This window comes from Alligator mississippiensis, chromosome 7 (assembly GCF_030867095.1).
Source record: "Alligator mississippiensis isolate rAllMis1 chromosome 7, rAllMis1, whole genome shotgun sequence".
NCBI classification, from domain to species: domain Eukaryota; kingdom Metazoa; phylum Chordata; order Crocodylia; family Alligatoridae; genus Alligator; species Alligator mississippiensis.
Window position 1 is genome coordinate 76,364,096 of NC_081830.1, and position 25,896 is coordinate 76,389,991.

The following is a 25,896-nucleotide window of genomic DNA, read 5'->3' on the forward strand; positions in this document are numbered from 1 at the left end:
CTGACCACACTCCTTCCTAAATTTGCCTGCTTCTATACCAGAAACATGTTTTGATTTTAAATGGTGTGAGATACCATCCATATAGGATTTTTAAATAATTGTCTTTTGTTTTCATGCAGATGGATATGTGAGGACTAGTTCTGTCTCCCATTCTTCAGCACTAATTTCTGATCCTATGTCAGCAGGCCATTTTGTCATAAACAATGTTTTTTACTTCTATATTTCTATTTAAAATTGCTTTACATAACACAGAAAATAGGCTTGTGTGTTTCTTAGGTGTGACCAATATTTTCTTAAATTTTGTCAGCTTTCTGCTGAGGTTTACTACATGCACTTAATTTTAATAATATCCTGTTTTAAATACAAATTAATCAGCTTATAAAAGGCATAAGAAACAAACACAGTTTGTGTAACCATGAGCTCCTGACAAGAAAAGCTTCCTGAAAACATAGAAAAATTAAAATATGACTATTTTTTAAGAAGCAGAAAGCTGACACCTAATTCTTTTGTCACTGGAATTGAAGATAGACCACCTATTGATTCCAGTGGGAGCAGTAGAAGTCCCTAAATTCTGTAAAGGAATAGAATTCCAAGTACTTTATTATCATTATCACATCAGAAAACCAGACTGTTGGGGTTGTTTTTGCAAACAGTTTATTGAGCAAGTTGTATGCGAAAGGACACTTAGGAAATCAGTCATGTAAACACAGAAGATCATGGTGACATTGTTTTATTTAATCAAAATCAATATTTCCATGGAAAAATCTATTTTTCCAGGAATTCATAGATTGCTTGGAGTTGTAAAACAGCCAGCAAGGCTTCAAACTGACAGGGAGTTATTCTATTTCATTTTATTATTTATTTTATTTCATTTTATTCTTAATTTCATTTTATTCTTAGTTGTATACCTGCAAAAGATAAATATGGAGCAAATCATCTACTGATATAAAATGTGTACACAATTTACAGTTTCAGCGCAGCTGTATCAATTGACAGAAGCAGAGAATTTGGTTCACGTGAGTTTAAAAAGGTATCTAAACTTGCCCATGATAAAACTCCTAGCAATACCTATAGAAAGTTAGGCCCTCCACTTTCTCCTGAGAAGGATAAGTCAAAAATAGTATTTATTAAACCATCATGCCAAGTGAATGTGGACATTTTAAAAATAGTAAATAAATTACGCTAAATAACAGTATAATGTGATTCTACAAAGATGTACACGGGCAGGGGCAGATCCAAGGGGGTGCAATTGTACCTCCCTTTGATCCCTGTTCCACCCACTATCATTTCTTCTGTAATTTCGCTGTATGTTAGCTATTCGACAGTGAAGCATTGGAGTTACTGTCAAGACACTCAAGAAGGCTATAGTTTGTTTTATGAATGTGAATAAGAGACATACGTTTAACTATAACCACTACAAGATTAATTACATTATATATTTTATAATTCTTTTGCCTAGTTTGTTGTATTTTTTAAACTTTATAAAATCTAGCAAATAGTGCATATTCCAATAATTATATTTGTTTTTGCTTTGATCTTAAACAGAATAATATAATGTTCCCACACCAGCATATTAGTAAAATATCTAGTGTTTCTTTTAATTGGAGAAAAATGTGTGATGTGTGACAATGTGCCACACCATTTGCATCCCCCTTTTCAAAATCCTAGATCCACCCATGTGCACAGGTATATAAAGTTCAAAATATATGCCAGTGTTTGCAGAATACAGAAGAGGTTTGTTCACAAAAGATTCTATACTTAGCCTTATTCTGTGTAGCGTTTGTAGTTTTTACACTAGTTTCAGTCAGGTTATAATGGCTGCATCATCCCCTTGAGATCCAAGCACAGAGCAGAGCATCTACAAATTAGTCTCCCTCATAATTAACAGAACTGTGTCTACTGTGTTGTTTCAATCTAGCATTTGTGTCTACTGTGTTGTTTCAATCTTTTCCAGACCACACTGAGGGCTCTGAGGGAAAAGCGGATCATACTGTAGGGAAAAATGAAGGCTGCATGGTCACGTTTTTTTTGCAGAGTGACCAATTGACCCCTTTGTTGTCTCTTGAAAGGTTGTTTAATTCAGCTTTCACTGTAGTTTATGGCAAAAACTTCATTGACACCATTGGTTTAGACCAGAACTATATCCTCTGGTTGCAACATTAAAAGGCACAAAGTCTCCCAAGGGAATTAACTCTTGTTGTCTTCACATGAAATAAAAGATACATACCTTGCAGTAAACAGCCAGAGCTCTTTAGGGTCCAGCTTAAAGTCACTGGGAGTCCATAAGGATTTGCCTGAGTTCAAATTGTAGGATCAGGCCTGAAGGTGGTACTGAGCTGTCAAGATGCTTTTACAGACGTGCTTTTACAAGTTGACAATATGAGGGCAATCACCTGCATATGGCTGTTGGTATTGACCTTGTGAAACCATATGCCTGAGAACCAGTTTCTCTTGGTCTGGTGTTCATAATCTTTAGGTTTATGCAAGCAGTCCCTGCTTATACTAGGTGACAGTAAGCAAACACCTATTCCCATGACCAAACCCCCACTTTTAGGGTTTGATCTAAAGCCTTTTGAAATCAATGGATAGACTCTGACTAATTCCATAGAGCTCTGGATCATGCCCCTACTCATCACACTAGGTAGAGAAACAATGACATTAAAAAGTTAGAACAACACCTAAAAAGTTGAATTTGGCATATAAAACTTTAGCCTACAATAGAAAATTGGTATAGTACTACTTTTTATATTGGCTTTATTCTTTGTAAATAGATCCAGCATGACAATTTACAGAATCAGGCCTTAGATGCTGAATGCATAGAAAAGTATTCTTTTCCAGATCACAAAGTTTTAAGATTGACAAAAAATATAAAGAAGAGTAAATTAAAAGCCTAAGTTACAGTTACACCATTTTATATTATTTTGGTGCATTCGAGTCAGCTAACTGACTTTCATCTCAACCATTCTCATTTTCATCTATCAGCTCATTGATGGTATTCCTTTCTCCCTCTTCTTTTTTTTTTTTTTTGCTTTAATTTGAAGATTCAGAAGCTCAGCATAATCATAAAAGGGAACTTTTTCACATCCCTAGTAAGGCAAAGCTCGTTAAATTATTAGCAGCATTAGTCAGTATTTTTACAGTGCCCAAAGTAATAATTTATGATGATTTTACAATGCTCAAAGGTGTCGTAGGTAGTTTGCAGAACAATTAGACATGAGCTGCCCTGAAGAGCTTGGCTTATAGTTTGTAAAGAGGATGTGACAGCAAGGGTAACAAAAAAGAGGAAGGGAAGGAAGTAGGAAGGAAGCATGGGGACTGCATGATTGGTATAGGAATATGAACGCCCGCACATACCTGGATCGGTTACATAGTTTTATACTGTCTTGGTGCCAGTCTGGTAGGTATTTCTCCAATGCAGCACTTCTGCGGGATGAATGAGGATAGACAGTCAGGACTTGCTAGTTCATGATGTTTATCTGGAAGATGAACTGAAACTGCAAATCACCCTGAATGATAAGCTGCTGCCAACACAGAAGTGACTTTGGGTCTAGCTTGAGTGGATCTCAACCCGGCTTAGGAAAGACAAAGGCATTGCTACAACAAACCCCCAGTCAAGCAGAGAGCAATCCTTTGTGATCTGTGCTTTACAAGTGGCAGGTGAAACCCTGCAGTCCCTTCTTGGGAACAACCCCCCTGAGGTGGGGCATCACCCGCAGCACAAGGGAGGGCAGGGACGCCTCAGTAAGGGGTCTGTCAGGTGGCGGGGTGGGGTGTGGAGATGAGGGCAAGTCGGTATCCTAGTAGGTGGCACTTGGGGGTGCTTGCACACGATGCAGCATTTAATCCTCATTAATTTTCCATGCCTTAACATTTGGGATGCTCCTCTTAGGGTTGCCCACTCTGTTTAAACCTATTCCGGGAGGGTGCGTGCTCTAGACGCACGCTGAGAAAAGGCCGGCGTGCTCGCCTGTATCCGTTACGGACTGCCGTGCGTAGGCTTCACGCCAGGAAGGCGAACGCACATCACTAGTCCATTTTAAAAAACCTGCCGGACTGCTGGATAAGCGGGATTCAATGCTTATCATTTATTTTAATGAATGCCCTATCTTTTATCTCCCGGGTGGCTCTCAGCAGTCTCCTGGAGACTTCTATTTCTTGCCTCCAGACTCCAGAGCAATCTTGGAGGCTTGGCGAGCCTAGCTCCTACAGGCAATGGTTCTCATGCAGGTGGTGCAACAGGAGGTGTGAGGGGTAAGTGTGGTGTGTGAGGGGTTAAACTTAGCACGAGGGGGTAAGCGTGATGTGGGCAGGCTACAATAAACGACTCATTTCAGCAGCTGCCAGCCCCGCCCCGCCAGCCAGCGCTGCCAGGCCCTGTATTCGGACGCTGCAGGAGCGCCCTCAGCCCCGCCCCCGGAAGCCCCGCCCCTCTGCCCGCAGCCGTTGAGGGCCTTTGAAACAGCCAATCCGCCCGAGGTGACCTCATCCCTTCGCCCCGCCTCACGTGGCCCGTGTTCGGGCCCCACCACAACACCCACCCGCCAATGGCAGATCGGCTGGCAACGAGCGGCAGAGGCGCCCTCCAGTCACAAGCGACAGCACAACCAGCCTATTTCCACAGGAAGCCGGCACGGGGCGGGGCCTCTAGGGAGCAGGGAATCTCGCGTTGGACCAATGGAGCTGGCGCTTACAGGGCTAACCCCGCGGCGGGGGCTGGGTAGCCAATGAGCTGCGCGTTTAGAGCGGCGGCTCGGGTTTTGAATTGGTGTCGGCGGCGGCTTATGGAGGCGAGGGTGAGCGCGGCGCGGGGTCCCGGGGCACCTCCTTGCCGGTACCGGCGCCTCTCGGTGGGGCGGGGGCTCCTGTCTCTGCCCTCGCTCCTCCCTCTCGGGCTTTTGGGCCTGGGGCTTCGGGGGCCTGCAGCGAGGGAACCTGCGCCTTCGGACGTCTCCACTTGTGCAGGTGGCGGGGAAGGTGTCCGGGCTGTAGCCTGCTGGTCTAGAGGCGACGGGGATCGTGGTCGAGGTGATCCCTTTTATTAGACCAACAAGAGTTTTGCAAAAAACCCACAAAAACCAAACAAAATGTCGTTAATTGCAAGCTTTCGGGCACCAACATACTTCTTCAGGCACTGGAGGAAAGACTGGAAAAGTTCATTTTCTACCCGGGGAGCTTTTTCAGTGTCCCCTCCAATGCCTGAAGGAGGGTGTTTGTGCCCCAAAGCTTGCAGTTCACGAATTTATTTTTGTGTGTGTCTGTGTTTTTGCAAAAATCCAGTTGGTCTAAGAAAAGAGATTACGTCTACTGAGAGTCCTGATTTGCTTTTACAAGTGAAGTGAACTTGTTGAGGAGATCTCTCTCTCTCTCTCTCTCCTTTTTTTTATTCTACTTTACCTATGGTGATACAGTAGCATCTGTGTAGGTTTCCCTTGCTGACCCCTGGGGTTAGCTTGCTGAGAGTTCCCATGGTTGGCAAGACAAAACATTAATTTGGGGGGGAAATGGCAAGACAAATCATTAATTCGGGCTGATGCGAGGCCATGGAAAACCGTGGTTACTCAGAGCTGTATACCGTGGTAACCAAAATGCTATACAGGCAGTCCTCGGACTTGCGACACAACTGGTTCCTGAAAACCGCGTCTTAAGTCGACACGTTGCAACTCGGAACGGACTTTTTTTCTTCCCCATAGGAAGCAATGTTATAAATAGGGGATTGGTTCCTGAACCAAGGCCCGATACCCTGTTTTCACCCAAAATAACCCAGAATTTTGTACTCAAATCAATTATAGATGAGTAATATAGCTACACTAATGTATTATATTGTAAATGGCAATCATATTGGTTTGGGAGGACTTCTTTGAGGTGACTTTGCTGGACTTCTTGAAGGGTTCTTGGCTGGAGCCTTCTCAGGAGTTTTGGCTGCAGGGTTTTCTGGAGTCTTGTCCGCTTTCTTAAAGAAAGCGTCCAAGAAAGTTTGGACAGATGTTCTCCAGAGAGATGAGTGACGCAGCAAACTTGTTTGCTGGTGTTGTCAGGTTGGATCAAGTGTTGTAAAGTCGAAACTGATGTTATAAAAGTTGAAACAGGGTGTCAGTGTTTATAAACACTAAGTGCGAAATGTTGTAACTCCAAACATTGTAAGTGGAGGGCTGCCTGTATAGAATATGAAGCATGGATACTCAAAACCGTGGTTGGCATAGCCATGGTTGGCGAGGGGAACCTGTATTTATGTCAGTTCCTTATCTCTTCACTGTCTGGTATCCCTGTGTGAGCACTTAAAGTCACACAAGTGATTAATCGTGGGGAAATGCCAGTTTTAAACACCATTTACAGAAATGTGCTGTTCAGTTGGGTAAATTCTAGATAATGACTAGCTGGGTCTAATCAAAGGAACTTCCTGAGTTAGTTCTTTTGTAACACTTGATAAGTCTTGGGAAGCATGATGTGCATTATTCAAGAAACTCATTCTTTTCCATCTGGGAAGGGCTGTCACTAAAACCATTGAGCATGACAGTTGTTAGGGAGCAACTCCAACTGGCAGCTAGATAAATCTGGCCAGCTCATTCAGGAGATTTTGAGTTGTACCGAGGTGTTCTACATAGCACATCTTTTCCTCTTGAGACTGCCCTGGGATGAAAGTAGGGAATATTCCTCCTCCCCCCACCTCTAGTTGTGACCATCTGTAACCAAATGCAAATAACACGGCTAACCTAACTCCTGAGCCTCTTGATTTGTAATGAATGGTACAGCTAAGTTGTCCCAACTATGCAATTTCTTGAGTCATAAAATCAAAATAAGTCCTTGAAGTCCTGTGTCTCATGACTGAAGCTGATTTTTTTTTTTTTTTTTTTTTTAAGTCTCTCTCTCTCTCTCTCTCCCCCTTTCTCTCTCTTCTCCCCCCCATAAAGTTAAAGGGAGCACTTTACCCCTTTATCCTTAACCATCGGGTATACTCTCTAAATTCTATCTTGCTAACAACTGGATGACTTTTGTTGTGAGTGAGGTAATCTGTTAATCCAAATTAAACTGTATGACTCACAATAATTATCTTGGCTACAATTATTTTATCATGCAGGTGGGATTTATATGTAGAGATTTGGCTTTTAGTAGGCTAAGACTATTTCTGACTCTTACTATTTACTTGTAGTAGGAGTTGAACTCTTAGGACTCAAATGAGCTCTGGTCAGTTTAAATTTAAGGAGATAATTTTTTTTTGCAGCTCCTGAATAGAAAAACACAGACTTGATCATGGCTGACAACAGTACGCTTGTGTCCGATGCAGGGAAGAGTCTCCTGGCAGATTCTTCTGTTCTAGATTCAAAAATTGCAGAAACCTCTAAGGAGACCATATTTACTGGATCTACTTCAGATCATGAAGGTAACAAGAAAAACTATCTGATACTACCAGACTTGTATTGTGTTTGAAGGTTGTTTCTGAATAGAAAAGTAGTGCTTGTGGAAAGCTATCAGTCACCAGAAGTGTTTTATATACCCAGAGGGCAGTAATGAACAGACGCCACCATTTCTGCTGCATGTACAGCTATGCTAGAAAAAGACCAACTTCATGCTTGATCACATTGCACTAATTGCCAACTAGGAAGTCAGTTAGAGTGTCAGTTTGTGACATGGATGCTGTTAATAGGTATCAGTTTAAAAACTCAGTTTACAAGCCAGGGAAGTTATTTTGAGATTGGTTGGCTAGGTTTTAATGAGGTCTACCCATTTGAATTGGGACCTAGAGTTGGAAAGAGCTTGCCTGTTACTTGTCTTCTGAAATGTTCAGCTTCCCTCTTTCTCCTTGTGAGGGAGACTTCTGTAGGTGGAGCGTACTCAGCTTTTTACAAAAAGGACATAAGATATACCATACTGGGTCAGACCAATGGTTCATGTAGTCCAGTATCCTGTCTCTGACTGTCAGAAGTGGATGCTATAGAGCAGGGGTGTCAAACATAGACCTTGCAGGCTGGATCTGGTTTGTAGAACCCCACTATCTGGTTCTGAGTGCTGCTTCAGGGTCTAGTCAGACCCACGCAGGCCATGTTGTGCCTGTGGTGTGTTGCTGCTTTCCAGTCTGAGCCCCTCATGAGCCCCTTGGCTGTCCTTGTTCCTCCAGCATTCTTTATCTGCTTCAGCCAGTCTGGGATCCCCATACTGTGTGGCATAGAAATCAGAGTGGCCAGTTGCAGTCTGGTCAGAGTGGCAGCTATGATGTGCATGGTAGCCACCCCAGCTGGACTATGCCACATGCAGTACCTGCTTTGGGATGTGCGCTGCACTTGGCACCTGATCCAGCTGCTCCCACCAGACTGTGCTGCATGTGGTGCTTCCTTCAGTCACTCTAGGATTTGTGCCGCACACAGTGTAGGTCCCAGACTAGTTCCTATTTGTCTAGGCCCTTTTTGAACCTGGCTATGCTATCTGCCTCTGCTGCCTCCTGTGGTAATGAATTTCACAAGTTAACTATGAGTTGCATAAAAAAATCACTTCCTCTTTTTAGTTTTAAACCTGTTGCCTCCTGATTTCAGTGGGTGTTCCCTAGTTTTAGAGTCTGGCATTTAAAGATATACAATCATAGAAAATTAGTTTTGGAAGGTACGTCAGGCAGTCATCTGGTCCAGTGTATCTCAACCCATGGGTTACGACCCAAAAGTGGATCATAAGAATATATGAAAGGGTTGTGAAAAAACTTTAAAAAAATGGATCAACAAACTTTAAAAATGGATTCTTCTTTAAAGGAGAAAAACGTAGGAAACTGCATGTTTCCCCTTGCAGGCTGGCAGAGTACAAGACTCCAAGGGACTGCTTGGGGTTGCAGAGAGCAGGAGGAGGGTGATCAGGCAGGGGGGCGCCACACGCCTGTGTGCGTGCGATCAGGCAGGGGGCAGCCAAGCAGCGTGGAGAGCACCTCCTGCAGCTCTTTGCAGGAAAGTATTGGGGGCTGGGCATAGACAGCTTGTCAAAGGGATGGCGGGGGGCACAGGTGACACTGCCCGTCACCCCACCCCCTCTCTGGGGTAGAGCTGTGGCCTGAGGGGAGGGGCGGTGGTGGCTGAGCCATGGAAGCAGGGTAGAGCTGCGGCCTGGTGCATGAGCAGCTAGCAGCTGGAGAATGTGAGGGCAGCACAGCCCCCCTCTGTCCATTACTCCTTGCACTGCTGGCTGATGTGGATGGTGTGGGGGGTCCAGTGGCAGTGGCAGCAGTGAGTCTTGCTGACACATTTCGCCCTCCTGTGCTGAGTCCTGCATGCTGGGCTGCAGAGGTGGCTCCTTCCTGTGCTGGTCCAATCAGGCTGTAGCCCTGTGCCCACTAGGTGCACAAATCTGTGGGGGGCACATGCCTGCCCCTCCTCCCTCATTGCCCCACACACCCATGCCCTGTCCCACATGCTGGGTGCAGGGGGTGGTGGGTCAGGAGTGAGGGTCACCAGCAGGGATGGGGGAGCAGTGAGCCAGGAGACTGTTTTCTGTTGGAACTATCTACTGGGTTGGGACTGGCAATGCTTATAAATGGGTCCTGGTACAAAATAGGTTGAGAACTACTGATCTAGTCCAACCCCCTGCTCAAGGCAGGATTGTCCCCAACTATCATCCCAGCCAAGGCTTTGTCTAGCCAGGTCTTAAAAACCTTCAAGGATGAAGATTCCATGACCTCTCTGGGTAACCTGTTTCAGTGTTTACTACCCTCCTAGTGAGAGAGTTTTGCCTAAGATCTAACTTAAACTTCCCTTGTTGCAACTTGTGACCATTGCTTCTTGTTCTGCTATCTGCCATTGCTGAGAGCAGTTCAGTAAACACCCTTCGGGTAGTTGAAGGCTGTTAAATCCCCTGCTCCATTTTCTTTTCTTCGGACTAAATAAGACGGTTTCCTCAGCCTCTCCTCAGAAGTCATGTCCCCCAGCCTCCTAACCATTTTTGTTGCCCTCCACTGGACTCTCTCCAACTTGTTTACATCCTTTCTGTAGTGGGGGCCCAAACCTGGACATCAGATGTAGCCTCACCTATACTGAGTAGAGGGGAATAATCGCTTTCCTTGATCTGCTAGCAGTAGTGCTTGACATCGTTTCCTTTGAAGTACAGGACTCTGCACTTGTCCTTATTATATCTCATGAGATTTCTTTTGGTCCAATTCTCCAATTTGTTGAGATCTCTCTGAATCTTAGACCTATCCTCCAGTGTGTTTACTCCTCCCCCCAGCTTGGTGTTATTTGCAAGCTTGCTGAGGGTGCAATACTTTATCCTATCTTCTAGATCAGTGATGAAGATATTAAAAAATCAGCCCCAGGACCGAACCCTGCGGCCCTTTACTTGATACTGGCTGCCAACTAGACAGCAGGCTATTGGTTACTACCCTCTGAGCCCAATGCTCCTGCCAGTTTTTCTATCCACTTTACAGATTATTCATCCAACCTATACTTTAGCTTGCTTGCGAGAATGTTGTGGGAGACCTGTATCAAAAGCTTGGCTAAAGTCAAGATGCATCATATCCACCAGTCTCCTGCATCCACAGAGCCAGTCATCTCATCATAGACAGCAGTCAGGTTCGTCAGGCATGACTTGCCCTTGGTGAATCCATGCTGACTTCCTAATCAGGTGATCTCCTCCTTCAAGTGGTTAGTGAACAACAGTTCCTTGTTCACTTGGTCTGCATCCTTTATGGTTTTATAGACCTTTGTCTTATTCTCCCTCAGCCTTCTCTATTCTGAACTGAGGAGTCCTAGCCTTTTTAGTCTCTTCCGGTATTGGCAGCTGCTCCATGCTCTTGGCCATTTGGTTGCCCTTATTTGGACCTTTTCTAATTCTACTACATCCTTTTTTTAGATCAGGGGACCCAGGAATGCATGCAGTATTCAAGATGTGGGTGCACCATGAGTTTGTATAATGGCATGATAATCTTCATTTGTTTTCAACTCCTTTTTTAATGAATTGGCTTTTTTGGTAGCCACTGCATACTGAGCTGTTGTTTTAAGAGAACTATCTATGATAACTTCAAGGTCTCTTTCCTGAGTCATCAAAGCTATTTTAGAGCACAACATTGAGTGTTTATAGCGGAGGTTATTTTTCTCCATGTGCATTACCTTGCCCGTGTCAACATTTGACGTTCACCTACCATTTTTTTGCCCACTCGCTTAGTTTGATGAATAGTAGTTAAATACAGCAGAAATTACATATTTTTTCCTCTCTCTTTCTTGGTAGTTTTTATACAGGTGTCTTCCTCCATCTGCTTGCTGTCATTTGCTTCCAGATCCTTAAAAAGAGGGCTAAAATTGGAGTAACTCTTAAATTGGAAAGCTACTGAGGCATTGACAATAATACAAAAATTACTTTGCATGTTCCTTTATGTTATGTACGAACTAAGTTTTTAGTAGTCCTGACTAAACTGACTAGTTTCTGTATCTGTTTTTACTTATGCTCCTTATCACAAGAATGGGAGTTTCTTTTGTGTGAATTGTGGCCCATTTATCACCCTGCTGCTGCTACAGTGTCAAAAGTTTGCTTTGCTGGGGAAAGCTAGCAAACAACAATACTCCTGCTATTAATTGTTCAGCAGTGTTTGGGTTGACTGTCTTCATCTAAAATTTCAGCTATATCTGTGGATTTATTTGTATCTTTTTTCTGGAGGCTGCCAGGAGTTGAATTCAAGGTATAGATCTCTCATAGAAACTCACTTCAGAGGAAAATGTTGGCTTTCCTGCAGCAGACCGACCTAAAAATTCCTTTATTAATGCTTAAGAACAATACTTGCTGGCATTCTTGGGCAGCTTCTACCTATAGCCTTAAGTACTGTTGAATTATACAGAATTTAAATTTGCAAAATAGAATGCCAGCAATTGTATTTGAGCACCATTGTTTTAAAGGTTCTTTTTAATCTTGTGGCCCTATGGGCTTAGAGGAGTCATGCGGGGCCAGTTCCTGGGCCTGATCCTGCACGTGGTCAGCACCCGGATCAGGCCTTGCATGGCCAGATGGGGGCCCCATGCTGCAGTAACAACCTTGTTCCTGCCCGCCCCCCCCCCCCCCCCCGCACACTTTCATCCCCCCCATGCCCAATCTAGTGTGAAGGGCCATGTAGTCCAGCCCACATGGCTCCTCCCTATGGGTCTGAAAATTTGACAACAACAATTAAGGCTGTCCTGCTTTCCCACTGTCAAATTTTCAGACCTGTGGGGAGTGCTGAGGGCTGGATGACAGCTTTGGCCAGGGGTTGAGGACCCCTGTATTAAAATATTAATTAAATATAAACTCATATAGCATTGTTACACTGAAGCCTGCAGACAGCTGGGGAATCTGCTGCTCACAATCCCCTGCATTTGCAGCAGTGTAATATTCATTTTGTATTTGTTCAGTTGACGTGAGGGTGCTTGGAACCCAGTGAGTAATGGAAAGACTTGGGGTATACATGGAAGAGAGAGAGAGGCTAACCTCATTAGTACAGCTTGGGGAAGGTATGAGCAGCAGTAGAAGTAGATAATACCAGTATCGACTTGGTAGATGCTTTGAATGGCTAGAAAGACATCAAATTTCAGTTCAGGGGGTAGAGGGGTGTGTGTGTTTGCAGTACAGTTTGATTTGGCTCTAGTGCACATCATTATATTAAATTCCTTTTTGAAAGGGACTCTTGAGTATTCAGTTGATTTATTTGGTGCCGTTGTTTAGACCTGAAACAGTTGCTTTTGTTCTTTAGGGCAGTGGTCACAAACCTTTTTTTGGCTGTGGGTGGGGTGACCCAGCTCAAGTCAGGTGGATGGGCGGAAGCTAGGATCCAGCTGCCACTGCTGCTTCTCCTTGCAGCAGCATAGAGAAAATATCTGCTGCTGCTTGCTGAAGATGCCAAGGCTCCACATCTGTGGACTGGATCAGTTGGCGCTGCTGACCTGCCCTAGGGAAAAATACATTGGGTGCAAAATAGGGACGTAAAAAACAGACTGACTTTTATGACGAAAAGTCAGTAGCCTGACACTGTGTTCCTTGTACCAGCCCTTGAAGTTTTGATAATCCCTTTTTCTCTTCCTGTTTGTATATGAAAGGCAAAAAGGGAATAACTTTTTCAGGTCTGTTAGCATTTGATGTATTGGATATGTTTATGCTGATTTTTTTGTAATGTGGGAAAGTGGAAAGTTATTTTCAAAGAATTAGGAATTTCATTGTTTTTAAGAGAACATCAAGTAGAACTCCTGTTCCTTCAGTCCTTTCTGTCAGCTTGTGGTGGTGGATGTGTCAGAAGTCTGTGACTTACCTGGAGGTCTCCTGGAGTAACGAACCTAGTTTGTAACACTTGGTGGGGATTGTAGTAGTGGATAGGCAGCAGTGACCATGAGATGACTTAGTTCAGGATCCTGAGGAAATGAAGGATGGAGAGCAGCAGAGTAAGGACCCTGGACTTTCTAGCAGACTTTGACTCGCTTGGGGAACTCATGGGTAGGATCCCCTGGGAAGCCAGTCTGAGGGAGAGAGGTCTAGGTAGCAAGAGGAGGAACAGGGAAAAGTGTGGGTTCCTTGCTGAATGGGGGAGGCAACATTGTGACAGGATGCAGAAAAGGCTGAAGTGCTCAATGCCTTCTTTGCCTCTGTCTTTATGGGCAAGGTCAGTTTCCAGACTACTGCACCAGACAGCATGGTTTGGGGAAGTGGTCAGCAGCCAACTGTAGTGAAAGAAAAAGTTAGGCACTATTTAGAAAAGTTGGACATGTACAGTTGGACATAAAACTTGGGGGCTGGACAGGATGCACCCCAGGGTGCTGAGGGAGTTGGCTAATGAGATTGCAGACCAGAGCCACTGGCCTGCAATCTTTGAAAACTCATGGTGATCAGGAGAGGTCCCGGATGACTGGAAAAGGCAAACATTGCCCATATTTAAGAAAAGGGAAAAAGGAGGATCCAGGGAACTACAGACCAGTCAACCTCACCTCTGTCCCTGGAAAAATCATGGAGCAGATTCTCAAGAAATCCGTTTTGAAGCACTTGGAGGAGGAGGAGAAGGTGATTAGGAACCATCAGCATGGATTCACCAAAGGCACATCATGCCTGACCAGCCTAATTTCCTTCTATGATGAGGTGACTGGCTCTGTGGATGTGGGGAGACCAGTGGATGTGATGTACCTTGATTTTAGCAAGGCTTTTGATACAGTCTCCCACAACATTCTTGAAGGCAAGCTAAGGAGGTGTTGGCTGGATGAATGGACTGTAGGGTGGATAGAAAATTGGCTGGAGCATTAGGCTCAGAGGGTAGTAATCAATGGTTCGATGTCTATTTGGCAGCTGCTATCAATTGGAGTGCCCCAGGGATTGGGTTTGTTCAATGTCTTCATCAGCGACCTGGAAGATGGGATGGATTGCACCCTCAGCAAGTTTGCAGATGACACCAAACTATGGGGAGTAATAGATATGCTGGAGGGTAGGACTAGGATTCAGAGTGACCTAGACAATTTGAAGGATTGGGCCAAAAGAAGGTTCAACAAGGACACGGGTGAAGTCCTGTACTGAGGATGGAACAATCCCATACGTCGGTACAGGCTGGGGGCTGACTAGCTGGGCAGCAGCTCTACAGAAAAGGACCTGGGGGTTACAGTGGACCATAAGATGAATAGGAGCTAGCAGTGTGTCCTTGTTGCCAAGAAGGAAAATGACATACTGGGCTGCATCGGTACGATAGTTGTCAGCAGGTAAAGGGAAGTGATTCTTCCCATCTATTATGCACTAGTGAGGCCACATCTGGAGTACTGTTCAGTTTTGTGCCTCCCACTACAGCAAGAATGTAGAAAAATTGAAGAGAGTCCAGTGGAGGGCAACGGAAATGGTTAGGGGGCTAGGGCATCTCCTGAGGAGAGGCTGGGGGAACTAGGCTTATTTAGTCTGGAAAAGAGAAGACTGAGAGGGGATTTAATAGCAGCCTTCAACTACCTGTAGTGGGGTTCCAGAGAGGATGGAGCTGGACTGTTCTTAGTGGTGGCAGATGACAGAACAAGGAGCAGTAGGCTCAAGTTGCAGCAAGGGAAGTTTAGGTTAGATATTTGGAATAATTTGCTCACTACAAGGGTAGTAAAACACTGGAGCAGGTTACCCAGAGAAGTGGTGGAATCTCCATCCTTGAAGGTTTTTTAAGACATGGCTACACATGGCTTTGGTTGGGATGATGTAGTTGGGGATGGCCCTGGCTTGAGCAGGGGGTTTAACTACAACTAAGTACAGGCAGTCAGAAAGCCCAAGGTTGAATTGAATCGGTCCTTGCAGGTTAGTCTAAACTGCAGAGGTTAAATTGAAACGGAAGTGAACAGATATTCGGGAAACGCGGGCCAGAAGCCAGGGAGTGCTAGAGCACCTCTCTCTGGCACGTAGCGAGCACGGACTATGTGTTTTCTTCCTCTTCTTGCTGCCCCCAAGGTCTCTAGGTTTTGTAGCCCAAACTTGCAGCAGAACTCTGCAGGATCGCTCATCACTTCCTCTTCCTGCTTCCAGGTGCCTCTGGGATTTATAGTCCACAGTCACAGCCCCAGCAGTAAGTTTGAGTAGGGGAAGGGGTGTTTAACCCACATCCCTGATCCCAGTCCCCAGCAGTCCTGTCCGCCTCCATCTCCCCTTGCAGACTGGGTTGCATCCCCCACTAGGCTTGCCCCCACCCCCCCTTGTCAGCCAGCCCTTACTGCTCCAGCTAGGGAGCGGAGAGGCGGGGCCAGTCCTGCTGTCTAGAGGAGACAGCACATCCCAACCCAGAGCTGCAAACCGTTCTGGGATGCTGTGGGCTGTGATTTCACTTGAACTAGGAAGGGGTCTGGGATAGAAGTTTCATAAGCTGGTTTGACCCAAATCAGTTTAGTCTGATACTACATTCAACCAGGTTTATCTTAAACCAGTTTCAGCCATTTTGAAACTGGCTTATAAGCACTGAGCTTCTGTTCTGTTGTGGGTTTAAACTAGTTTCTGATCACTTAAACCTGTTTGTGTGTAACTTCTGTCCCTAGCCCAGATGACCTCTTGAGGTACTTTCCAACCCTAATTTTCTGTTATTCTGTGTTCCAACTCTAGGTTTTTAAAAGCTTGATTAATGTTAGGGTGAATGAACAAAATCTTAAACAATTTTTCTCTGCACCTCAAAGATTGATTCCACTTTGCAGTTCTTTCTGGTAACTGTAGGTCATCCTCATGTTACTCTGCTGGAGGGTGCTTTGTGTGCGTTGAAATCTTTTCCCACTGGGGGGGGGGGCGGGGGAATGTGCCGCCATTGGGCTTAAACTTTTTTGGCAAGTCAGTTAGTATCTCAAGCATCCTTACCAGGGTTCCTGGCTTTCTCTGGTTTAAAAAAATTCCCAATTCTCAGATTTAAAAAAGTAACCCAAAATCCACATTGTTCTGTGATCAAAATGAAACACTGCTTCTGTGTGTGTGTGTGTGTGTGTGTGTGTGTGTGTGTGTGTACGTGTACATACAAGCATGTTTAGTTAGGCATGGGTAAGAATGTTAAGTCATCAGCTCCATGGTCCTGCTTCACGTCTTTGCAAGTAGATTAAATTGAGTCACTGATGCACTAATCAAATAGATACAAGCTTCTTGAGGCAATTTTGAGTCTTAAGAGTCAGGCTATTTTTGACTGACACTATTTAAATCAAAGTATATTGGCAGGATAACATTATGCAGGCGGCTTCTTTCCCTAGGCTATGGCTTTTTTTTCCTTACTGAAAATGAACATTGCTTGTCTTTACCCCCGAACAGAGGAAATGCCTCAGATTGTAACACGAGTGGCTTTGGTTCAGGAAGCTGGGAAACACGAGGCACTCCTGAAAGCTTTGGAGGTATGTAACTTTATGATAAAGTAATCATTCTAATAGGACAGTGCTCTAATATATTTGCAGTAATTAATTTTATCTCATACCAAAGTTCTCCTCTTCCACAGACCATTAAGATAATGGAAGTCCCAATTATAAAGATAAAGGAAAATAGTCCTGGTAAATCAGAAGAAAAACTAATAAAAAGTATTATTCATATGGTATGTCGGGCATCTATGCCGATATGTTTGCATGCAGCATGTTGCACTACCTTGAGACTAGAGAGTATAAACACTTTGATTTCTGGTACTTGGACACAATAAAAGCACGATAGAAGATGTTTCCTGTGGTGTAGTTTGAAGCTAGTTGAGTAGAAACTTGTACTAAATTTGAAACTGCCATTTGATTAAATGTCTGTCCTGAACCCTTGAACTAACATATCAATGCTTAATGATGTGTTCTGTAACTTGGGTATGAAATGATCAAATGAGAGATCTATCTACATACTACTTAGTCAAAGCTTTCATAAGTTTCTACTATCAACCAGCTTTATAACGACTAAATACTTCAGCATACAAAGAACTGCCTTTAAGATTGCTGCATGAACTATTCTGTAAGGATTCTTGTTTCTTCAAGTGGAGGATTCTGAAAATAGGCTTGGATCTAATGCCTTAGGAGAAAAAATGGACTCTATTTAAGCCTTCAACAATTTTAAGTGATAACTTTGTGTAGCATAAAACACTGCTGCCTAAATGTTCTTGCTTCTGCAGCTTTCAGTTAAATTGTTTCAAGATGCATCATTTTAATTCTTCAGATGCCCTGAAGAGAAGGATACTGTTCCCCTTCATACAAAAATACCTGCTTGGCGAAAATTTATCTAGAGATTTGCCAATCTTGCATTTAAATTGGTATGAAATACCCTCTTCAGAGTGGCAACCCAATTAATACTAGCATAGATGCTTTTGACTCTTATAGTCCCTTTTATATTTCAGAATCTGAAATTGCTTTAGGAACTTGGACAGAGATAATCACTGTTTCACTGCTGACCAATAGACCTTGCTGTATAGCAGGGGTGTCAAATATTCCACCTCTGTATCTGGCCCACTGGGTCCACTGGCACACCACTGGAAGCTTGGAGGATGGGGCAGGGGGGTTGGGCATGGCCTGCTGTGGAATTTGGGGCCTTTTGACCCTACTAGTTTTAGCCATTGGTAGCAAATTTGGCTTGCTGCTGCTGGACCGCTCCTGCTACCAGAAGCCCCCTGCCTCCAGACCCACCGCTGCTTGACCTCACTTATCCCAGACCTGCTGCTGCTGTGGTAGCTGCTCCTTTGCAGTCCAGATCCAGCCCAGGGTCCCAGATGAGTTTGACACCCCTGCTATATAGCTTCTGCCAGTACTTCAAAAACTAGGCATTTAATTTAAAATTGTAAAATTGTCTTTGAAACTAAATTTCTCTAACACCTTAAAATAAAAATTGATCTAAAATTTAACACTAGTTACTATGTATATTGCATGAATGACATTTATTTTTAATACTGTCCAAAAAATTAAGGAAATTAAGGTGCCATATATAAAGACGGAATCAGTGGAAGAGTTTGGGGATTTTGAGTCTCCAGAGTTTGAGACGGTCTTCGTTATAGCAGACTTTCAAGATTCAATCTTTAACAAGTTGTACAAGGCTGATTGCCGAATTCTTGGACCTCCAATAGTACTTCGTTGTGCCCAAAAAGGAGAGGTAAGTGAAAGCAAACCATCAGTTCTTTCACACTGTTCTTTCACAGGCAGTCTTCTATATGTTAATGTAGATGTAATGATGTGCTTACCTTTTTCTTCCTTGGTAAGAGCTTTAACTAAAACTGCAGTAAAATTCTCCTCATTATTGTTTATACAGCCAAAGACATGTTGCAGTGACGCAGCTATTCTGAATTTCTAACTAAGCAGAATCGGGGAAACTGAAAGCTCTGGCGTGTTTTCTCAGTGTAGAATCTTGGCCATTCAGATGGAAATATTTGGCTATGTATCTTTTTATTTTTTTTAATATCCCAAGTATCTGATTACATTGCTGTTTATTTTTGGAAGCACCAAGGCTGTAAATGTAAAAGGAACTGAAATAGGTCATGTTGACTAATAAGTTTACTACACTTCTCTTCCTGACCCACACTGACATCTCTGGGATATTTTCCAGAAAAACGCAGAGAAGTCTTTGATGCTCGTGCTCCTATATAGGATATTTGAGTAGAAATAGCTCATTCTGCAAAAGCATTCTTGAATGCTATTCTTTTAATAGTGATTTATTTTTAAAATATGACTAAGCTTTGTGGATGTGTTACTACTTCTTCAGTTAATCACCTTTTATTCCAAAACTAGCATTAACACCAGAAGCAATTGCAAAATAGCTTATTTCACACTGCCTATCCTTGGCTGTTTCCTGATATGAGTGCCTTCAGATCTACTTAATACTTAAAAGCTTTACTAGCGTACAGATTTTGGTGACGGGCACTGTTTTGTTGTTGTTTTAATTCTACAATTGGGCTCTTACCAGTATTAGCAACAAGTGCCTCTACTGGTGTTGCTTACTCCCTTTTCTACATAGAACTAAGTGTATTGATACAAGGGCTTTTTTTTTTTTTTTAATTTTAAATATTAGAAGGGTGATACTGCTGTTGGTGTGTCACTAGTATATCGACTGTACTAATACGTAGGGTATTATTGCAACTGACCTGGGCCAGTTGAAATTTTAATGTCAAGTATAATCTCTGCTATTTGTTGCTGCTAATGCTCTTGGAAAATGTGGAGTAAAAAGTAGTATCTTCAACTCTTTAGTTCTTTCCATCCTGAGTGGTACAGCTGTTTTCTCCCTTCCTCTTTCAATAGCACCATTTGTAGATGTTTCTGAAAGGCATTAACTATTAAGAATGTCATTCTTGGACATCTGAATTTAACCTCTAAAACACAATCGCGTTGAATTTACTGATAGTAATGGCTCTAGTTTTGACAAGTGAAAATTGATATCTTGCATTCGAGACAACTTATGTTGATTCTTTTTTGGAAAATGCCTTGTTTTCCTTTAGTTCCAGTTGCTTCTAAATATCCATTATTAAAAAAAATCCTATACATGAAGATCTCTGTGCACTTCTGTTGCTTTCACATGTACTTTCTGCAATAAGAAAAAGCTTAAAATACAGCATCTAATAACTGCAATTTCAGGTAACTTCTAGTGTGGTTATATGAAACGCTCCATTTTGGGAGACTGCATTTAAGGAGAGCTTTAATGGCAATACTGCATAGTGTGTATGTGGAGGGAAGTATATTTTAATGACTGGGTGGGAAATAATGGTTTGTAATGGGGCGTGGGGAGAGTAAGGTCACATGACTAGGAAAAAGTTTCCAGTACTACTTTGGCACAGGAGGGAGAATTCAGTCATTACACCGGTTTTTAGTTCAAGGCACAGCAGAAATCATTGATCTTGAATACTTGCTATCCAATGGATTTTAATAGTTAACGTCCAACAGAACGACCATTTCTATTCATATTTGAACCTTGATTCTTGTTTTAAATAAACTTGTACTGCATAGTACTATAATCGACTATGTTTTGTTTCAGCCTCTGCCTTTTTCTTGTCGTCCACTGTACTGTGCAAGTATGTTGAATCTGGTGCTCTGCTTCGCAGGATTCAGAAAGAAAGAAGAACTAGTAAGATTTCTACATCTATTTCCCCCCCGCCCCCAGTAACCCATGTGCAGCTTTGTACTTAGTGATTCTTCCTTACATCGCCTCAAATTCAATATCTGGCACCAACCATTTGACTTTTCGGAATAGCAAATTAAATTTTTTTTTATCTACCTATGAATCTGTCCTACTCCTGTAGAAGGCAGTAGAATTTGTCAGCTTGCATGGGAGAAAGATTATACATGGAAAAAATATCTTTGAGTGTCTGGTGTGAGAATGTCTAACTTCTGTTGAGGATCTCAGTGGTATCCCTGACATCGTTAAGGTACTCTGCTAAGAATGGCATTTGTCATATAAAGTTAAATAAAGCATGAGTCTCGTTCAGAACACTTGGAATTGTATTATCTTAATATTATCAGAGCTGAAGTTTAAGCAACATCAGTCATAAGTACTAAAACAGGCAAAATGCAAGAAAAAACATCATTTAAGTGACTTGACATAATCAGTATATCATATCCCTATCATGTTTCTGAATCAGTGTTGTGGATTGAACTGTTGTGGAGGTGTTAACAGCTGCAAAAAGTGTAAGCTTGGAGTTAATTCTGATCTGTCAAATTAATTGGACAGATGGCTATCCTTTGGTCTCAATTTAGGTGTCCTCCACTGCCCCCCCCCCCCCTCCCCCTTGAGTGTGCAATCAGTCTTTTTTTTTTCTTTCTTTCTTTCTTTCCTTTTTGGGGGGGAAAAAGCTGGGCTGTTTGAACAAGTGCCAATTCTAGCTACAGAAGTAATTGTATTTGAGTGGTTCATGACACCTGTCTGGAATTGGCTTAACTGCTTGCTATTTTTATGGGCTACTTAAATACAAGTTTGAGAGGGTGAAAAATAAAGGAATTGTATTCACATCACAATAGTGGAGTCGGAAGCGGACTGGCCAAGTTCGCCGATGACACCAAACTTTGGGGAAAAGCATCCACACCAGAAGACAGGCGGGTGATCCAGGCTGACCTGGACAGGCTCAGCAAGTGGGCTGACGAGAATCTGATGGTGTTCAACGCTGATAAATGCAAGGTTCTCCACCTTGGGAAGAAAAACCTGCAGCATTCTTATAGGCTTGGCACTGCTATGTTGGCTAGCACTATGCAAGAAAGAGACTTGGGGGTCATCATTGACCACAAGATGAACATGAGCCTGCAGTGTGATGCTGCGGCTAGTAAAGCGACCAAAATGTTGGCTTGCATCCATAGATGCTTCTCAAGCAAATCCCGGGACGTCATTCTCCCCTTGTACTCGGCCTTAGTGAGGCCGCAGCTGGAGTACTGCGTCCAGTTTTGGGCTCCACAATTCAAAAAGGATGTGGAGAAGCTTGAGAGAGTCCAGAGAAGAGCCACACGCATTATCAGAGGTCAGGGAAGCAGTCCCTACGATGACAGGCTGAGAGCCATGGGGCTCTTTAGCCTGGAAAAGCGCAGGCTCAGGGGTGATCTGATGGCCACCTACAAGTTTATCAGGAGTGACCACCAGTATCTGGGGGAACGTTTGTTCACCAGAGCGCCCCAAGGGATGACGACTAGGTCGAATGGTCACAAACTACTGCAAGATCGTTTGAGGCTGGACATAAGGAAGAATTTCTTTACTGTCCGAGGCCCCAAGGTCTGGAACAGCCTGCCACCGGAGGTGGTTCAAGCGCCTACATTGAACACCTTCAAGATGAAACTGGATGCTTCTCTTGCTGGGATCCTATGACCCCAGCTGACTTCCTGCCCTTTGGGCAGGGGGCTGGACTCGATGATCTTCCGAGGTCCCTTCCAGCCCTAATGTCTATGAATCTATGAAATAGTGAAACATGCACAATTAACTGTATATAGTTAGTTGATGCCAATCTTTTATCCTCTGTTTAAAATAAAAAACAAAAGACTTCCATAACAATAGCAATATAGGTTCATGAAGAAATATTTGCTTTTAATTTAGTTCTGTTATAGCTTGACCTGTACATAACTTTTTGCCTTGGTGTCATTTAGTACACATGTGACTCTATTTATTTATTTATTTATTTATTTATTTATTTTTAATTGTAACTTTTTAATCTTTAGGTTAAGCTGGTGACCTTGGTTCATCATATGGGTGGAATCATTCGAAAGGACTTCAGTTCAAAGGTTACACATCTGGTGGCTAATTCTATACAAGGAGACAAATTCAGAGTATGTGGCACAAACTTTCTTAATTCATACCTTGATTGACCCTCTAAATAAATCATAACTTATGCTTAAACTGTGGTGTATGCACTTTATGAATTGAAATGAGTTTTTTTCACAGTAATATTTCAGCATATTTCTATCTTTTAGCTCCAGGCTTTAAAAACAAGGTGGCAATTACAATTTTTTTTAGCAGACAAAATATCTTTTTGTCCAAAGGGCTTTTGTTAAAGATGAATGCCACTTCTGAAACTAGGCAGACAAGGTTCCTTGGGTGAATCTGATATCTTTTATTAGACCAACCCAAATGGTTGGAGAATAGTTATTAAGCAAGCTTTCGGGTTCAAAAACCCTTCGTCAGGCTAAGGACGCTGCAGCAGTTGGTGTGTGCTCTTCCTGGATGGAATGAAAAGTAAAGAAGCCAGGGGCTGGGGAGTCAGTTGCCAGGCAGATTGTAATGTATCAAAAATCCAATGTCTGTGTTTAGTCCCTGATCTCTAGTATCCAGCAGGTTGATGATATGGAGCTCATAGGCTCGTCTCTGGGATGTGTTGTGTAAATTTCCCTTGAGGATCAGGACTGAGAGATTGGAGAGAGAGTGGCCCTCCTGTGAGAAATGTGCCCCCACCGGTAATTGGGTGTTTCTGTCTTTGATGGATTTCCGGTGTGCATTCGTTCTAGTGCGCAGTTGTTGTCTGGTCTTTCCTACATATCTTCCATCAGGGCATTTGGTGCATTGGATGGAGGTATACTACATTCCTGGAGGTGCAGCTGTAAGATCCTGGGATGCTGATGACTCTGTTGTGGGGTGTAGTAATAGTGGAGGTGGTGGAGATGTGGGGGCAGGTTTTACATTTCTTGTCATGGCATGGTCTGGATCCTTTTGGTGTGTTTTGGGGTTGAGGAAGTTTGCTTCTGGTGATGAGGTTGGTGAGGTTCGGTGCTTGTCTGAAGGCTAGGATGGGTGGCTCTGGGAAGATTTTTTTAATAGGGTCTTTTTCTAATATGGGTTGCAATTTCTTGAGGATTTTCCGTACAGGTTCAAGGGATGGGTGATATGTCATAACCAGCAGTGTGCGATTTGTGGGTGTTTTTTTTCTGTACTGCAGCAGTTCTTCACGTGGTATCCAGGTGGCTCTTTCAAACGTGCGATCTACCTCTCTGGAGGAGTGTCCTTGCTGGGTGAAAGCCTTTTTAAGATTGGCTTAAAAAGAGGTGGCAATCCCGGGTGTTCTCTTCAGTACAGATGCGGTGGTATCTGAGGGCTTGGCTGTATATCACAGCTTTTTTGGTGTATTTCGGGTGATTGCTGGTTCTGTGCAGATGTGTGTGTTGGTCTGTGGGTTTCTTGTATACTGTGGTCTGTATTTTACCCTTCTGGATACTGATCATTGTGTCTAAAAAGGGGATGTTGGTGCTGGAGTATTCTAAAGAAAGTCGGATGGAGGGATGGTGACTGTTGAATTTCTGGTGGAACTCAATTAGAGATTCCCGGTTCTCACTCCAAATGATGAAGATGTCATCGATATATCGTAAGTACAGCAAGAGTTTGATGGTGCAGTTCTTGAGGAAGTCTTCTTCCAGGTGGCTCATAAAAAGGTTGGCATACTGTGGGGCCATTTTAGTGCCCATAGCTGTTCCCATCATCTGGAGGAAGTGTTGATTATTAAAAGTGAAATTGTTGTGTGTGAGGGTGAAGTGTATAAGCTCAGTGATGTCTTTGGGTCTGTATTCTGGGTTCTAATCTTGTTCCTGTAGATATGTAAGGCAGGCATGGATGCCATCCTGGTGTGGGATGTTGGTGTATAGGCTGGTAACGTCCATGGTGGCTAGGAGTGTGTTGCTGGGAAGGTGGTCTATGTTTTTAAGTTTCCGTAGCAAGTCTGTGGTGTCTTGGACAAAACTTGCTCTGTGGGTGACAAGCGGTTTTAGGATGGATTCAAGAAAACCTGATATTTCTTCAGTTAGGGTCCCATGGTTGGATATGATAGGTCTGCCAGGGTTCCCTTGTTTGTGGATTTTAGGGAGCATGTCAAAAGTCCCTGGGTTAGGTAGTGGGGGGATCAAGGTCTGTAGTTTTTCTTGTAATCTTGGTGGAAATGATTTGATGGTATTGTTGAGATTTTGGTGAAAAGGGGAGTAGGATCTTCTTGTAGTTCTTTGTAGTAGGTGGTGTCAGAGAGCTGTCTGTTGGCTTCCTTTATGTAATTCTCACGGTTTAGGATGACTATGGCTCCTCCTTTATCTGCTGGTTTTATTACTATTTGGTGGTTAAATCTTAGAGATTCTATGGCCTTTTTCTCTGGTAGAGAGAGGTTGTTATGGTGGCGCGTGTTGCTGATTATTTCATTGTTCATTCTTTCCCTGAAATAGTCAATTGTGCGGTCAAGGTTAGGGTTTCGTCCACTGCGAGGTGTCCAATTTTTTTTGGGTTTTTTGGCATTGATCTTTTCTTGAATGTTATCAGAGGATGAGTTGTTGTTGGGAGTGGGTTCAGTGTGGTCGTGGAAATGTTCTTTGAGGCTCAGGCATCGGAAGAATTCTTCTAGTTCTCCACATTGAAGTATTTTATTAGGGTATTTTTCTGGACAGAAACTTCTGAAACTATGCTTTTTTGCCTCATGTTACTTTAGTACTAGAAACTATTAGTTGAAACTTTAGTGCATTTACCAGCCCCTTATTGCTTTCTGTTTCTTACAATAAATAATAGAGCATGCTTGTTGGCACAGCATGGCAGACTGGGAGAATGTGGTCCACTTAAACTTGTCTGTAAATATAGATACCACTGTTCTGTATAACTGGATTGACCATCACTGCTTATGGAAACTGATACATTGGTGTGTGGCAGGGCACTGCGGGTGCCTGCCACTGTAGGGGCCTGAAGCTGGCAGCTGCCAGTTGCCTGATGAGGGCAGCCATTTTAAATCAGGTCCTGCCCATATAAACAGGGCATTTTGCTGCTGGAGGCACAGGAAACAACATCGCCTAGCCGGAGGGCTGCAGGTATCATCTGGAGGTAAGGGAGGAGCTGTAGGGGATGGTCAGGAGGCTCCTTGTCCTGGGCATGACCTAAAATTGCACTCTGCCGGGAATGGGCGGCCTGGTGGGGCTCTCAGTGGTGTGGGAGCCCCCAGGAAATACCAGGCCAGTTACCACCCCAGTGAAAGGCGGGTTGGGGCGCTTTAACCCCTAGCCCCACAACCGGGTGGGTTACCCCTTTGTAGCGTCTGGAGGGTGGAGCCCGGGTGAAAGATGTGAGTCTATGGCCTCA

At 43.4% G+C, this 25,896-nt stretch overlaps 1 protein-coding gene across 6 annotated transcripts in view; it reads left to right on the plus strand.

Annotated features, from left to right (window-relative positions):
- Positions 1–4,643: 4,643 nt before the first annotated feature.
- The window catches only part of ECT2 (epithelial cell transforming 2), a 64,153-nt gene continuing 42,900 nt past the window's right edge, over positions 4,644–25,896 (plus strand). The window contains exons 1-7 of one of the 6 annotated variants that reach the window (XM_059731150.1): positions 4,644–4,793; positions 7,220–7,378; positions 16,705–16,784; positions 16,886–16,978; positions 18,313–18,495; positions 20,365–20,454; positions 22,524–22,631. In XM_059731150.1, coding sequence (XP_059587133.1) covers positions 7,249–7,378; positions 16,705–16,784; positions 16,886–16,978; positions 18,313–18,495; positions 20,365–20,454; positions 22,524–22,631 — 684 coding nt within the window. In that variant the 5' untranslated portion in view covers positions 4,644–4,793; positions 7,220–7,248. Of the gene's footprint in view, positions 4,794–4,823; positions 4,963–7,219; positions 7,379–16,702; positions 16,785–16,869; positions 16,979–18,312; positions 18,496–20,364; positions 20,455–22,523; positions 22,632–25,896 lie in introns of those variants that run through there. The other 5 variants (XM_019478616.2, XM_059731151.1, XM_059731152.1 and 2 more) reach the window with 5 other exon arrangements.